The 15,395-nt window shown below is 53.6% G+C and overlaps 1 protein-coding gene and 1 non-coding gene across 2 annotated transcripts; one reads left to right on the forward strand and one right to left on the reverse strand.

The window, feature by feature from the left end:
* The first annotated feature begins 7,550 nt into the window (after positions 1–7,550).
* Positions 7,551–7,684, forward strand: LOC144293516 (small nucleolar RNA SNORA18). The gene has a single exon (XR_013360736.1). It is a non-coding gene; the product is annotated as a small nucleolar RNA SNORA18 (small nucleolar RNA).
* A 5,030-nt stretch (positions 7,685–12,714) lies between these two features.
* Positions 12,715–15,330, reverse strand: CD248 (CD248 molecule). The gene has a single exon (XM_077862502.1). It carries the CDS (start codon positions 15,313–15,315, stop codon positions 12,997–12,999), a length of 2,319 nt encoding a protein of 772 aa, XP_077718628.1. The 5' UTR covers positions 15,316–15,330; the 3' UTR covers positions 12,715–12,996.
* Between the last annotated feature and the right edge of the window lie 65 nt (positions 15,331–15,395).

The following is a 15,395-nucleotide window of genomic DNA, read 5'->3' on the forward strand; positions in this document are numbered from 1 at the left end:
GCCCAGTGAAAAAGTAACATTTCTAGCCTCCCTTGCATATAAGTGACTGTGTGACTTAATTTTAGGATATGAGATATAAGCAGGTGTTGGAACATTTTTAAGAAATGTTCTTTGAAACAGAAATATCGGTGAAGGCTAGTTCTAGCCTCTTGTTTCATCCTGCATTCAGCCCAGAATGCAGATGTGATGGTTGGAACTCCAGCAGCAATGCTGGGTCAGGAGGTGACCTTGAGAATTGTACTCATGCTGAGGAAAGCAGAACAACAAAATAGAAGACTGGGCTTCTGATGACACCATAGGAGTTTCCATATCATTCTTGGGTTGCCTACTTCTAGATTCTCAATAAGAAGGAGAAATAAACTTCTAGTTTATTTAAGCTACTGTTTTTTTTTTTTCTTCTTGTTTCTATTACTGGCAACCTATGCTAATTATCTACTATGACATAACAAATTACCCCAAAACTTAGTGGCTTAAAAACATCAATAATCATTATTATCTTCTCTCCTGGTTTCTGTGGGTCAAGAATTCCGACAGAGCAAACAGGGATGGTTTATCTCTGCTCTGGGACATCTAGGGCCTCTGCTGGAAGATTCTAAAGCCAGGGGCAGAATCATCTAAAGGCTCATTAATTCATTACTGCCCATTAGGGCAGTAGGTGCTGGGCCTAACTAGGTCTATTGACTGGGACATCCAAAGAGGGCCTCTCCATGTGGCTTGGGTTCCCTCATTACATGATGGCAGGTTCCAAGGACAAGTCTATCAAGAGGGTGAGAGCTCTATTGCCCCTTATGAGCTAGTCTTAGAATTCACAAATACCACTTCTACCCCTTTCTATTGGTCAAGGTTATTAAGAAGATCCACCCAGTTTCTAGGGGAGGAAATATAAGACCCCACCTCTCAATGGAAGCTTGTCAACATCACATTGTAAGATTGGCATGCAGGATAGGAAATATCCAGGGTGCCTGGGTGACTCCGTGATTGAGCGTCATGCCTCAGGGCGTGATCCCAGAGTCCCAGGATCAAGTCCTACATTGGGCTCCCTGCATGGAGACTGCTTCTCCCTCTGCCTGTGTCTCTCCCTCTGTGTGTGTGTCTCTCATGAATAAATAAATAAATAAAATCTTATATAAAAAAAAGGATAGGTGATATTCTAGTGACCATCTTCAATCAGCCACTGAGCCAAATGCCATACCTACTGTACAGAGTGGTCTGCAAAATGAACACCAATCTTTTCATGATGCTGGTTTGAGGGAAGAAGGTGTGATATGACAGATTTGGGCTAACTGGGGGCAGAATGATCTCAGGGTATGTATTAGGACCTTCTGACCCTTGATAGCTTAAATATGGCCATGAATTCTTCACAGCTTCCCTCTCAAGAGGTAGAACCTATTTCCCCACTCTTTAAATCTGGGCTGGCTTTGTGACTTACTTTGACCAATAGAATGTGTTGGAAGTGATGTTTGCACCTGGAGAGACTGAACCTTGAGAGGCCTTGCAACTTCTACCTTATGGTGTCTTGGAGCCCTGAGACCACCATACTGTGAAGACATCCAGCCTTGCCTCCTGATAGATAACAGGTGGTGTATAGGAGAATAAAGGTCCCCAGTCAAGAGCTAGCATCAGCTTCTGGATATGGAAGCAGGGCCATCTTGGATACAGCGGACCAAATCAAATAGCAGATGACCATAGCCACAGGGATGACCCCAGGTGGAACTAGCAGGAGAATCACCAAACTTCTCCTAGCTCAAATTGCTGACCTACAGATTGGTGAGAAATAAGAAATCCTCGTTGTTTTATGACACTGTTTCGAGGTGATTTGTCGGGTATGATGGATAGTTGATACAAGGCCCTGGACCCATTTCTACTTCATGATGGACAACCAGGTAGAGAAGACCAGAAAGCCCAATGTCTTCTGGACAGCTCCCATCTCCTGGTCTCCCAGTGTCTCTTGTTCATGTGTTCAGTCTCTGTTAGAGCCAACATCAAGCCAGGAGGATTCTTAAAAGGAGAGTAATGTCTGTGGAAGGGGACAGAGCCTTGTTCCAAAATCCCAGAGGCCTCTGCCTTTACTCTCTGAAGCCTGACACAGCATGGCCAAAGCAGAGCACCTGATTTCCAGCCTGCACTCCAACTCCGCTCCTCTATGTGTTTTCCGTCTCACTAAGTAGTGCCATCATTCACCCAGTTGCTTAAGCCAGACACTTGTATGGCAATCCCCTCCTTCTCCTTCTTCTTTGTAACTTTTTATCGTGTAAAATTTCAGACATGACTAAAGTAGAGAGACTGGTGCCAGTCGGCCCTTTGTACTCAGTGCCCAGCTCTACAGCCATCACCCACCATGACCACTCACGTCATCCATATACCCACACTTCTCCTGCTCCAAATGGGTTATCTTGAAGAAGATCTACAAGCTGTAGCATTTCATACACAAATACCTCCCTCACCCCTCACGTGAGATCTACACTCAGGTTCCAACTGCAACAGCTCTCTAAGAAGCCCCCAGGTCCTTTCCATCCCAAGCCACCCCCTTGCTACAGGCGCCCAGGGCTCCTCCTCCAATGACTACCGCAGACTCCAACAAGCCTCCCTTTTCCGCTCATCCCCTTCAGCTCATAGAGCATCATCTTCAAATGTTAATCAAATCATATGTCCACCTCATCCAGGATACACTGATGCCTCCTACTAAGCATCAAATATAACCCAGGCTGCTGCCCCAGCCCTCAGATCCCTGTGGGCTCTGGCAGATGTCCCCAGGCTCACCTGGGGCCTGATCCCCTTTCCTTACAAAGCCCCAACCACAGTGGCCTTGTGCCTGATCCTAGACCAAGCCAAGCTCCTTTCTGCTTCGAGGTCTTGGCGTCCAGTGTTCAACCTCCTGGAGCTCTTTTCCTTCCCCCTAGCTCTTCCCATGCTCTCCACAACACTCAGGGCTCGCCTTGTGTCTTGATTGTCTACATCCATCCCCCACCAACCCCACTGTTACCCTTTACCTCAGCTCCTTCTGAGTTGCAATAATTTCTATTTAAGTGTGTACAAGTTTATTATTTGTTTCTTCTGTTAGAACTAAAGCTATGGGAGGCAAATGGTCATAGATGCAGATCTTTGAGTTGGACAAAGCCCCAACTCTGCCGCTGTGACCTGAGTGGCCCAGGGCAAGTCACTTACCCTCTCTCTGTCTCAGTCTTCTCAGCTCAAATGGGGGATAATAATACAATCTACTGACTTCAGCCTGGACATCTGTTTTGAACTCTGGATTTGGGCATCCAGGGGCCTTCCTTGAGCAGTCCACTCAGGTGACCTTGCAAACTCTAGAGATGCAAGCCTGACTGTATCATTCATCTTTCCCGAGCCAACCAGGAGATCGATTCTCCTATGTCTGTCCCTGTCTCAGTGAATGGCACCATCTGGGAGCCAAAACCCCTCAGCTGTCACTCCTCACCTTCATAGTCAGCCTGTCGCTGGGTCCTGTTCATATCTTGTCTGGCAACCACCTCCTGTTTTGGCCTCTCCTCCCATCTGAACTCTGCCTCTGCCTAGGCTCACGTCCCCAATCCCCGCTGCCAGGGCAGCGCCCTCAGTTGTCCTCCACGTGAATTCTTGCTCTCGTAGGTGGCTGCTTTTGTATCCCTGATCCCTTGTGGAGTCTCTGATGCATAAAAGGGTGGGTCTTAGTAGATATTGGATAAAAGAGTGAATGACTTATTATTGTAGTGGGCAGGGGGTTCTAGCAGCATCCACTTGACACTTCCCTCTGTAATATCGCTTGTTCCCATGGGGGTGTGGGGCTTTGTGTGTGTCCAATGTGTCCCCAGTTACACACACAGGAACCAGGAAAACAACCCGAGGTGAGTATTCTGTGAGCTTATCCAGCAATGGAGCCGCTACTAAGGCAGAAAATAAAAATCTGTTTTTTTGTATTATTATTTGCTTATTATTGAGAGAAACGGCCACTTAAAAATTGTCTGTCACTTTCAACCTAGCTGGGGGTGAGGAGTCTATAATCCGTAGCGTTCCCCTCCCGCTGCAACCAACAGAATTGCAGGCACAGGACGCAAGGGATGCTCCTTCCTCTAATGTGAATTTTTGGCAATCTCAAAGATGCTGAGAACGGCAGTGGCCTGGTTGAGCTGCTCCAAAGCCCCTGCTCCAGGCCCCCCAAATCCCCCAGCTTCTGCTCAGTTCCAGGTCTGACTACCAGCCCATGTTAGTGCTGTAGCTCCTAAGACCCTCTCTCCTTTTTTATTTTGCTTGTCATCAAAGATCCTTGATGGAGTGAGGATAGGAGGGAGAGCATTCGAGAACTCCTCTTCTTTGGGGGTTTAAAGTGTTTAAATTGGGGGTGCCTGGGTGGCTCAGTAGTTGGACGTCTGCCTTTGGCTCAGGTCATGATCCCGGGATCCTGGGATAGAGTCCCACATTGGGCTCCCCACAGGGAGCCTGCTTCTCTTTTTGCCTCTGTCTCTGCCTCTCTCCGTGTGTCTTTCATGAATAAATAAATAAAATCTTAAAAAAAAAAAAAAAGTAAAGTGTTTAAATTGCCCCCAGATGGCTGGAGAAAGATCTGAATTAAGATCAGATAGCAGGAAAGAACTTCAAAGGCCCGCAAGAGAGGGGTGGCCACAGCGGCAAGGGGTGGGTGGTCTAGAAGGTTCCTGAATGAAGGCCAAAGCTGGAAATGTCTCCTGACGCAGCCCCCCACTCCAGTGGCTGTGACAGCAATGGCAGCGCAATGTCCCCCTCTGGCCACACAGCCACATGACCAGGAATAACTGCTGTGGGATCATCCGCAGCAAAGGCACCTCCCAGTGGAGGCCCTCCCAGCTGTCTGGACTGCAGTGTAAAGTGGCAGTTTTGCTCACTCATAAACAAGGCACAAAGCAGATTTTTCTCTTCTGTTCTACTCACCGGATGCTCCACTGCAGGACCTGCTCCCCGTGGCTGGTGGGATCTCACATCAACCTAGAACTATTTTCCCGGTCCCTAAGAGTGATAAACAGAATGATGGCCCCAAATGGGTCCACTCTCTAGTCCCCGGCACCTGTCAACAAGTTACCTTACCTGGAAAAGGGGACTTTGCAAATGTGATCAGAGTTAAGGATCTTGAAGTGGAGAGATTACTCTCACATACCCGGGGGGAGCACCATTTCATTTTTTTTTTTTTTATTTTTTATTTTTTATTTATTTATGATAGTCACAGAGAGAGAGAGAGAGGCAGAGACACAGGCAGAGGGAGAAGCAGGCTCCATGCACCGGGAGCCCGACGTGGGATTCGATCCCGGGTCTCCAGGATCGCGCCCTGGGCCAAAGGCCCGCGCCAAACCGCTGCGCCACCCAGGGATCCCCGGGAGCACCATTTCAAACAGCCCTTCGAGGACTTCTTTGATCAGCCTCTTTTCAGTGGCCACAGAGAGTGGGCCCTGGAGAAGCAGCAGTCTTCGGATTGCGCAGCTAATGGGTGGGGCAGAATGACTACCATTCCTTTCTCCCAAAGGCTTGTAATCCGCCCTCTGTCTAGTCTGAAGGAAGCATGAGCCAATGGTAGGTCCAAGTTGGAGTGAACCCTCTGGAAAAAGTTGCCACCAGATACATGTGTTACAGCAAAGAAACCCACCTTCCCCTAAGCACCCCCCAAGACAATCCATGTGTCAAGACCTGAATGGTTACTTCCTGCTGCCTGGTAGTGCACTCTCAAATTCCAGTTTTGCGTGTTCTTCGCTGGCTTCCACCATCCATCCTGGTTGTGACATCGTCTCCCCAGTCTGACTTTGCAGGGGACCCACAGGCCCATTTTGGTTTCCATTTCCACCCTATCATCAGCCACCACGGGGCAAACCTGGCGGTGGAGGAGAGAAAGCTGGGAGGGGAAGCGATATAGGCATCCCCAAACCTGAACCTTCCTCCCAACTCTCCAAATGTCCTCCATCAGGATCCAGCTAACAAGATCCCTCCTCCGAATTAGGGCCTGCCACTGCAGCAAACTCTCAGGAAGCCACAAAATATTATAAAACTTTGAAACGCAGAAATATAAGACATCTGTCAGACAACTGGCAAACTGCTAGCTGGAGGCAGTTCACAGTTTCAACATTGAATTGCACTACGTTCCTTTTGATGATATAATATCTTCGTGAATCTGGGTTTTTGGCAGCTGCCACAATCAAAAGCAAGTACTATTGGGAAAGTCAATGTGTAATAGGAAATGAGAGTGGCAATGTCCAATTTGATTCCAAGTTGTGAGTAGTTGTGCAGTGCCCAACAGGCACACATATCCCACTTGCAGGTGACTCTCATTATTTAAGAATCAAAATATTCTTATATCTTTCAGGGTAGGTATATTATTCTTTCACTTGACAACTGAGGTATTAAAATACAAGTACGGGGCAGCCTGGGTGGCTCAGCGATTTAGTGCCGCCTTCAGCCCAGGTCGTGATCCTGGAGACCCGGGATTGAGTCCCACGTCGGGCTCCCTGCATGGAGCCTGCTTCTCCCTCTGCCTGTGTCTCTGCCCCTCTGTGTGTGTGTGTGTGTCTCACGAATAAATAAATAAATCTTTAAAAAATTCTAATAAACTTATAATCATTTAAAAAAAATAAAATAAAATACAAGTACCTCTAGGGGTGCCCGCGTGGCTCAGTTGGTTAAGCATTGGACTCTTGATTTTGGCTCAATCTCAGTCCTGATCTCAGGGTCATGAGTGGGAGTTCTTGTTGGGATCCATATTAAGCTCCTCCTCCTACTTCCTCCCTCCCTCTCTCTCTCCCTCTCTCTCAAATAAATTAAATCTTTTAAAAAATACAAGTACTTCTCATATTTATTAAACGGAACTGTTAGGCATGATTTTGGCCCAGGGGCCCCATGAGAAACCCACTGAGGTACACAGGATATGGAGGATACCACGAACCAAGGGAGTCTGAAAACCTCTGCCACAGGGATTTGGTGGGTTTGGGACTTCAGTTTTTGCCCATTGGGCTCCCCCACCATCAGTTTCTGGACTCTGTCCTTAGGGCTCTCTGGTGCCCACTAAAGCAGACAGCAGGTTTGTGCAGCCACCCTGAAATACCTCACTGGCTTCCAGCAGGAACCCTTGACTTTCCTCACAAGTCCCTTTTCTTCTCTCTGACAGATTATGGTGACTATGGTAGGTATTATAGCATGCTCATTTTTCATACAAGGAGACAAATGTAGAGCACTTAGAGGGCCTGCCTAAGGTTCCCCAGCCCTCAAGCTGTGGAGCTGGAATCAGAGCACGGCTGTGTAGCTCACAGTGTCTGCTCTAAGCCACTCCTAGTTGTCTCCCAGGGAGAAATCCCTGAACTGGAGAAAACCATGCTAAAGCATGGCCACTACCAGATGCCTTAAAACTGCACCTCAACCGGACCCCTTGTCTGGATCCCACAAGGTCACAGGTAAATCCTCATTTACCAGCATCATCTGCCAAAATTACAACGGACTCTCTCTGGGTGAGGAAGACTTCACACAGTCCCCACCCCCACCCCCTGCCTGGAAAGCAAAGCATTATCAGCCTGGGAGTGTACATCTTGCAGCCTCCTCGCTAAAAGTTCCCTCTACCCAGTGGGGCTTTTTCTATAGACCTACATCGCGGGAAATGCCTTCTAGAGTATATGTGCAGTTTCCTTTATTCACAGAACTATGTGTTAGATCTGTGGGAAAGACCTCCAGGACATCTATCTGCTAAAACTGTGTGAAAGACCGAACAGTCAAATATTTTATCTTATTTTAAAAAATATTTACTTATTTGAGAGAGAGAGAGAGAGAGAGAGAGAGAGAGAGAGAATGCGTGCACGAGTAGGGGGAGGGGCAGAGGGAGAGAATCTTCAAGCAGACTCCAAGAGGAGCTCAGAGCTGGCACAGGCAGGAAAGGGGGGGTGGGGGGTGTTCCCTGTGGGGCTCAATGTCATGTCTCATGAGGCTATGATCCTGAGCTGGAATTAAGAGCCCAGCTTTTCACTGACAGCCATCCAGGCGCCCTGCAGTCAAATATTTTAAATCTTAGGTATTGGCGTATCCTAACAATCTGTACAATTTTAGGGTGTGGTCGTTCAGGGGTGAATGTGATTTGAATTTATCCATGTTTAGAGGGTGTCTGAAATTGAGAACCAGAAAGATCCGTCGACTCTGACCCTAAATGTGGCTCTAAAGCAATTACAGGGGGGAGTTTCTGACGTATGTCCATATTCAAGTGGCGATCAAAGAAGCCCACCATTGGCAGCCCGGGTGGCTCAGCGGTTTAGTGCCACCTTCCGCCCAGGGTGTGATCCTGGAGACCCCGGACTCCCTGCATGGAGCCTACTTCTCCCTCTGCCTGTGTCTCTGCCTCTCTCTGTGTCTCTCATGAATGAATAAATAAAATCTTTTAAAAAAAAGAAAAAAAGAAAGAAGCCCACCATGACGAATTGTGGACTGACAGTGACAACTGTGGATTCAACAAAAGTTCTTTTTAAAAGGGCTATTTTGGGGGGAAATCCCTGTGTGGCTCAGTGGTTTAACACCTGTCTTCGGCCCAGGGTATGATCCTGAGTCTTGGGATCGAGTCCCACATCAGGCTCCCTGCATGGAGCCTGCTTCTCCCTTACCTGTCTTTGCCTCTCTCTCTGTGTGTCTTTCATGAATAAATAAATAAATAATTTTAAATGGCTATTTTGAAAAAATAAATAAAAGGGCTATTTTGAATATTATGATTCTGACTTTGGGGGAACTAAGTGGAAGGAGTCAGGTAAAATTCCTTAAAAAAAAGTATATTGACTTAAAAAAAAAGCAAGTTCCCAGGGAGGTGGGCATTTTCTAATCAGAGACATGGCTATCATTATGGACTGGCTCTGTCATAGAGGTGAAGATCACAGAATCTATCTGGGTTCAAACCTCCACTCCCTAACTTGGTCAAATAGGGTGGATGGCTTGACACAAGGCACCTGGGCAAGTGACTTCAGCTTCCTTATCTGCAAATCATGATAAGAGGGGCACTCACCGCGTGGGGGTTTTTATGGACCTCAAGTGGGTAAAGACATGTGAAGCCCTTAGGATAAGATGAGGCGTACAATCATTCACTAGTATTTTCATTATGATTTGGCACCAAACCCTACTCCCATTCATAGTGGCCGGGGCACCAGAACAGGAATCCCATCTGGAAAGCATCTTATTCCTTGGGCTTTGAGCTGCTTGGGAGGTGACTCCACTAAATGCCTAATGCAGGAAGTGAAAGGTGGCCAGATGGGTGCTGGTACCTACTGAAACTCAGTAGGTGTTGTTTCTGCCCCTCTTCAACCTTAGCCCCAGTCTGTACCAATAATGTTTGAAAAACATTACACTGAGCCCCTGGCGCTGAACTCCAGAGTGTCCTGGACTCCTGGAGCCCCAGACTAGTGTGGGAGCGAGCAGGTGAACATTTTCAAATGCAGTGATGAGCACTGATATAGAGATCTGCCCTGAGATCAATCCTGCTCCCAAAACTGCGACTCTCAGCTTCTGCCTGAGGATCTCTGAGCCCAAACCCAGTCCCTCCTGCCAAATGCACACCTCTAAGGAAGGTGTCCAGACTTTGGAGCACAAGTTGGGAAAGTAGGACCCAGCCCTAACAATTCAGGTGACAGCCTGTGCTTCTGCCTCTGGGAAACAGTCTTCATGGGTAAGATACAGCAAAAGTCCCACCAGCCCCTGTAAAGACTGGCAGGGCCTGCTTCAGCTCACAGAGGACGCCTGGGGTCTTCCAAATAGGACAGAGGACACATGCCAGGGATCTGCTGTCTTTCCGTGGGGGGCAAATATTTGCCTAGGTGGCCGATATCGGAATAACACAAACATTTAATAAAAATTTAAAAACACTTTATTTATTCATGAGAGGCACAGACATAGGTAGAGAAAGAAGCGGGCTCATGCGGGGAACCCTATGTGGGACTCGATCCCAGGAACCTGGGACACGCCCTGGACCCAAGGCAGGCGCTCAACCGCTGAGCCACCGGGGCGGGGCGTCCCTACATTTAATAAATTAAGCAAGTTATTTATTGAGCTCTAATGAGCTTTGGGAGAGAAGCCAGGCTTCGCGGTGGCTGCAAGCCCGGGAGCCGACGTTAGGTGGCGCCAAAGGCCGATCATCCGCGCCTCCTGCCAGGCCCTCGAAGTCCTCTGAGCTCCCTCCAAGGAACCTGCCATCTAGACGACGGGAAACCGCGAGGAGGGAGGGAGACAGGGGGCCAGAGCCGGGTCCAGGAGCATCCTGGTCAGGGACAAGGAGTGCGCATCCACACTAGTCTGAGCAAGTTCAGAAGGCGCTGAGCGACTTTGGGAGTCTCGGGTCCCGGAATCCCGAGTAGGTGGACCCAGAGGTGGGCGCGCCCGTGCATTCACCGTAGGTGGAGCCTGAGGGGAGAGGGCAGGTTGCGCTCTCAGCGTGGGCGCTCTGCGTAGGTGGGACTTAAGGGGTCGCCAGGGGTGGGCTTGTGGGCATTCCTAGCGGGGGGACCCGGGGCCTCCGAGGGTGGGCCATGGCTCCAGCGTGAAGGGAAAGTGTCAGCTGGACGTGGGCGGAGCTTTCTCCCAGCGAGGCGGGCCTGGGCCCCGCCCCTGCGGTTCGACCCGCTCAGTGGGCGGGACTTGTGACTAGGGGCGGAGCCTACAGAGGCCCTTAAGGGGGACCCGTAACCGCCTGGAAGGCGGAATGTGCAGCTCTCCCGGACACAGAGGGAGTCTCTGCGGGATTCCCTGTGCTCGTGAACCGGGGCTCCGCCTCCGAGGGGGGTGGAGTCGGTGTTTCTGTCCCGCGGGGCACGCAACGCGGCGTGAGAAGAAAGTGCAAACCTCGGGCGGAGTTTATACCTCCTAGAAGCGGGACGAACTGCCGGCCCGCCCTGCCAGCGCCCTAATTGCGAGCCGCCCTGGGGAGGCGGGGCTTGTGGCTGGTGGGCGGGGCCACGGTCACCGCCTCGGCCGGCGCGGAGCTGGGAGAGCAGAGGGGCGGGGCAGTGGGTCCGCGAGAATCTCCGAGCTGGCAGGGGGCGAGGCCTAGCTTTGGCGGGCGGGGCCTCCAGGAGCTCCCGAGGGGGCACTTTGACAGCAGTGGGTGGGCGTGGCGCACGGTTAGGCGGGACCGGTCTGACCGCGACGGCCGCGGGAGGCGGGCGGGGTCCGCGCCCGGAGGAGTAGGGCTCCGAGAGTCAGTAGGCGGAGCCTAAGGCAGCTCCGGGTCTGGGCGGACCCGGCTGGGCGCAGGCGGGGGTTCTGCCCTGGGAGGCCGTCTGTTTAGGCCCGCACGCAGCTCCGCATCTGTTGCTCATTACAGAATGACAAAGAGCCGGCTCTGGGCCCCCTTCCCCACTCCCTTTCCCTCCCTCCGACATCAGTGCATTTAACTCTTTCCTGCCCTTAGGACGCTCGGGATCCCCGGCCCAGCGTCACAGGAGGGAGCTCCAGTCTGTCCCATCCTGGCAGGCTTTGTCACCCCCAGGCTGCGTCCACACCTCCTTCTCAGACCCAGGCCTCTGGGCCACCCCGCGACCCTACTCTCATGCTTTGAATCTCTGCAGCAGCATCTCCGAGGTTAAAAAAACTTGGGCAGGATCTGGCGGGGCGTCTGGTTTGAGTTAGGGGAACAGGAGAGCAAGGACCGGGGGCGGTGCATAGCGTTCCCTCCACCCCCTCATCGGCCCCGGTTCGTCCCCAGTTCTGGCCCCTCCTCTACCGGTCCTCCGGTGTCTTGCCCAGGCCCAGGCCCCGGGGCCAGAGGGTGGCATAAGGCACTCGATAGGGAAGGGGTCTCTAGGCCACCCCTCCTCTCCTGCCTGGGTGGTCATGGTGGTTCTGCTCCGTTCTAATTAGAGGCCCCTTAGAGACTGCAACTGAAAAATTACAGAGGCAATGGGAACCCAAGCCTCCCAGCCCAGGTCCCGCCTCTCCTGGTCCCCAAGGCAGTGAACCCAGGATGAAGAAGTTTGCCAGGTTCCCCCAGGCTGTGATCTTTGACCATCCCCTTTCAGGATTCATAGGACACCTCAACATTGAGCAACTTGCTCAAGCTCTGGTCTCCTAGGTCTCTCTGTCCCAGCACCACCCACACAGAGAAGGGCAAAATGTGGCCCAGGCCTGGCTCAGAATCCTGCCAAAGGAGTTGGATATGGGATATCTCTCCCAGGTTCCATGGTCTCCCCATTTTAGCCTGCTAAGCAGTGACTCTCACTTCCTTCCCAGAGCACGGAGGAGGGGCACCTTCGGAGCACCTCCAAACCAGAGGAGTGGCAGAACCTTTAAGTGCTGGGCCCCAGCTGCCAATGCAGGCAGCCTGTGGGGATAGGATGGCAAGTACCAGAGGACAGTCATAAGCTCACCCACTAGACACCCTTCACTCCCCAGAATCACCAGATCCAGAGCTTAATTTTGACTCCTAAATCCCAGTTTGGCTCCGGTTCAGCAGAAGCCCTCATTCTAGAATCCTCCCCCATATTCAGCCCCACTTTCTTGGAGTTTTGGTAAAAAGAGGAACAAATATGAAACTCCCCATGCCAAACCTCCCACTCCTGCGCTTGCTGTGTGACCTGAGGCAAAGCTCTGCCCTCTCTGGCCTCCTGTTTACTCAAGAATCTGAAGCATACCTCCCTTAAAAGGGTCTTACCTTATTTCCTTGGAGCCCAGACAAGCTGAAGGAAGATCCCCTCTTTTTTGCTGAGTCCTCCCAGACCCTCCCCTCAGACATCAATGGGGGTCAGGAGCTTTGGGTGAGGTTGGCACCCCGTTTATTGGAGAAGACCCCAGCACCCACCCCCTGAGGTCCTGGGGGCCTCGGCGTCTCCTCTGTTGTGAGTGCTGGGCCGGGGAGCAGAGTTCCCAAGAGTGAAGTCTGGTAGTTGACTGAGAGAGGAGCCTGGCTAGGCCCGGGGGAGCAGGAAGCCCTCTGTCCAGCTGGGCAACCCCCATGGGTCCCTGGTGCAGCCTGGGCCATGTGTCCAACGCATGCCCCTTCCCCCCACCCCGCAGAGGAGGGGCTGCGCCCCATCACACGCTGGTTCTGCAGGTCTGCACCCCTGTGAGGCTGCCCCGGTGGGGCATTGATTCTGTTGGGCCCTTGCTCCCAGCGTGGGTGACCCAGCGATAGCAGTCGGTAACTCTCTTGTTGGGTGCATGGGGGCCACAGCGGGTGCAGTACACGATGCCCAGTGCGAGTAGGACCACCAAGAAGACACATGTTGGCACCAGGAGTGCCACCAGCAGCCACCGGTCATCCCTCCGGCTGTGGCCTGCCATACTGGCCTCCCCCAGGGCTGTGGGGGCTGCTGAGGGCAGCCATGGGGCCACCTTGGAATCATGGGCACCCTCCCTTGGGACTTGTGAGGGTTTGGAATGGGGGTATGTAGGGCTGGTTAGTGAGGTATGGTTAGTGGGGCTCCCAGGGGGCTCTGAGGTGAGGGTAGTGTGGAGGCCTGGGGGCTGGGTGGCAGCAGGCACAGGGACTTGGTGGGCAGGGAGCACAGGAGGTCTGGGAGTAGTGGTCAGAGGGGGCTGGACAGTTGAGGTAAGGGGAAGGTGGGTGGCCTGGCCTTTGAGGTCCAGGACATCTGGGGTTACAAGGGATTGATGGGTATTGGGAGTGGCAACCGGAGGAGTGTGGTTAGCAGGGATTTGAGGCAGATGAGCGGTGGCCTGGGTATCAGTGACCTGGGTGTCTGGAAACACAGGGGACTGATGGCCAGGGGACAGTTGAGGGTGTTTGGCAGAGATAACTGGGGGCTGGTGGGCAGGGGGCCATGCTGGGTGAGTGGCAGAGATAATGGGGGGTTGGTAGGCAGAGGACAGATCCGGATGGTTGGCTGAGATCATGGGGAACTGGTGGTCAGGAGGCAAAGCTGGATGCTTGTCAGGGATCATGGGGGGCTCAGGGGCAGGGGCCAGGGGTGGGCGTGTGGCAGAGATGATAGAGGGTCGGTGGGCAGAAGGCAATGTGGGGCGTGTGGCAGAGACCACCACGGGTCGGGTGACAGAGAGCACTGAGGAGTGGTAGGGGACCCTGGGAGCACTAAGTGGGGGTGGCCAGGTGGGGTCCAGGTAGGGCATCTGATGCTCTCTGTCCTCTGGGAAACTGGGTCTATAGGCCAGGCCAAAGTCGGGTGGCTGCGTGGCCTCCATCCATGGGATCCCAGGCACCTCCGTCCAGCTACCATCAAAGGTCTCCCAGGCCTCATGTTCATCCTCTTCATCATCCCCGTCATCCAGCAGCTCATCCCCGAGGTCCTGCGAAGCCCGAGCACCCATGGCCCCCGCGGGGCTGCAGCTGATGCCGTCAGCCTCAAGCTCGTGGCCCTCCCTGCAGTAGCACTCAAAGCCACCGACATAGTTGACACACATCTGCTGGCACACGCCGGCGATCTGGCACTCATCTGTGTCCACGCAGCGGTGCGGCTCATCCTCGGCTGGCCGGAAACCCAGGCGACAGTGGCAGCTGTAGCCCTGTGGCCCACCAGGCTCACACTGTTGCTCACACGGGGCGTGGGCACAGGGGTCCTCGCAGCTTTGCCCGTCCGCTGCCAGCCGGAAGCCCTCGGTGCAGCGACAGGAAACACGACCGTCCACCTCCTCCACACACTCGTGTTCGCAGCCCCCGTTGTCCGGGCCACAGCCGGTACCTGGGCACAAGGGCCCGGCCCGAGACCAGCCCACGCCCCCCTCAGGCTGCTTCACACAGAGCAGGGAGGCTTCTCTGCCAGCCTGGCACGGCACAGCAGCCACGGAGCCGAAGGGCAGCCACTCAAACTCGGTGGAGACCAGGTGGAAGGGCGTGGTGTAGACCGCCGGGCCCGCCTGGCCCGCCTCACCCAGCAACGCTGGGCAGGAGCCCTCGAAGCCGAACTGGCACAGGTAGCCGTCGACGGCCAGCGTGCACGAGCCCTCGAGCCAGCGATGCTCACCGCTCGCCTCGAGGGCAGCGCAGCGCTGGGCCGGGCACGGCGCCCCCGTGGCCGGCTGCGCCCAGTTGGTGAAGGCCGTGTCCTGGTCTCCCGTGGTCCACGTGAAGCCGCGCAGCGGGCGCTGTGGTTGGCATTGCCGGGCCTGCCGCTGCAGGCCGATCCACAGCAGCCGGCTGGCGGGGCCGGGGCCCACCAGGCTGTCCACGCGTTGGGCTTCCTCGGGGGTCCGCGGCGTGGCCAGGTCGCCCCCCAACTCGCGGCAGGCCCGCCAGGCTTCCAGGAAGGTGCGGCGCCGAGGGAAGAGCGCGTAGCAGCTGCCCGGGCCACAGACGGCCCGGGGCTCGGCCGCCCAGGGGGCCTGGCCCAGGGTGGGCGCCGCGGCCGCCCAGGCCAGCAGCAGGCGCAGCAGCATCGCGATGCCCCCCAACTGGCCCGGGGCCGGCCCGCGGCCGCTCTTGACAGGGGGAGGGACCGGGGCCTCCGGCAGGCGGG

The sequence above is a fragment of the Canis aureus genome, chromosome 21 (assembly GCF_053574225.1).
Source record: "Canis aureus isolate CA01 chromosome 21, VMU_Caureus_v.1.0, whole genome shotgun sequence".
NCBI lineage: Eukaryota > Metazoa > Chordata > Mammalia > Carnivora > Canidae > Canis > Canis aureus.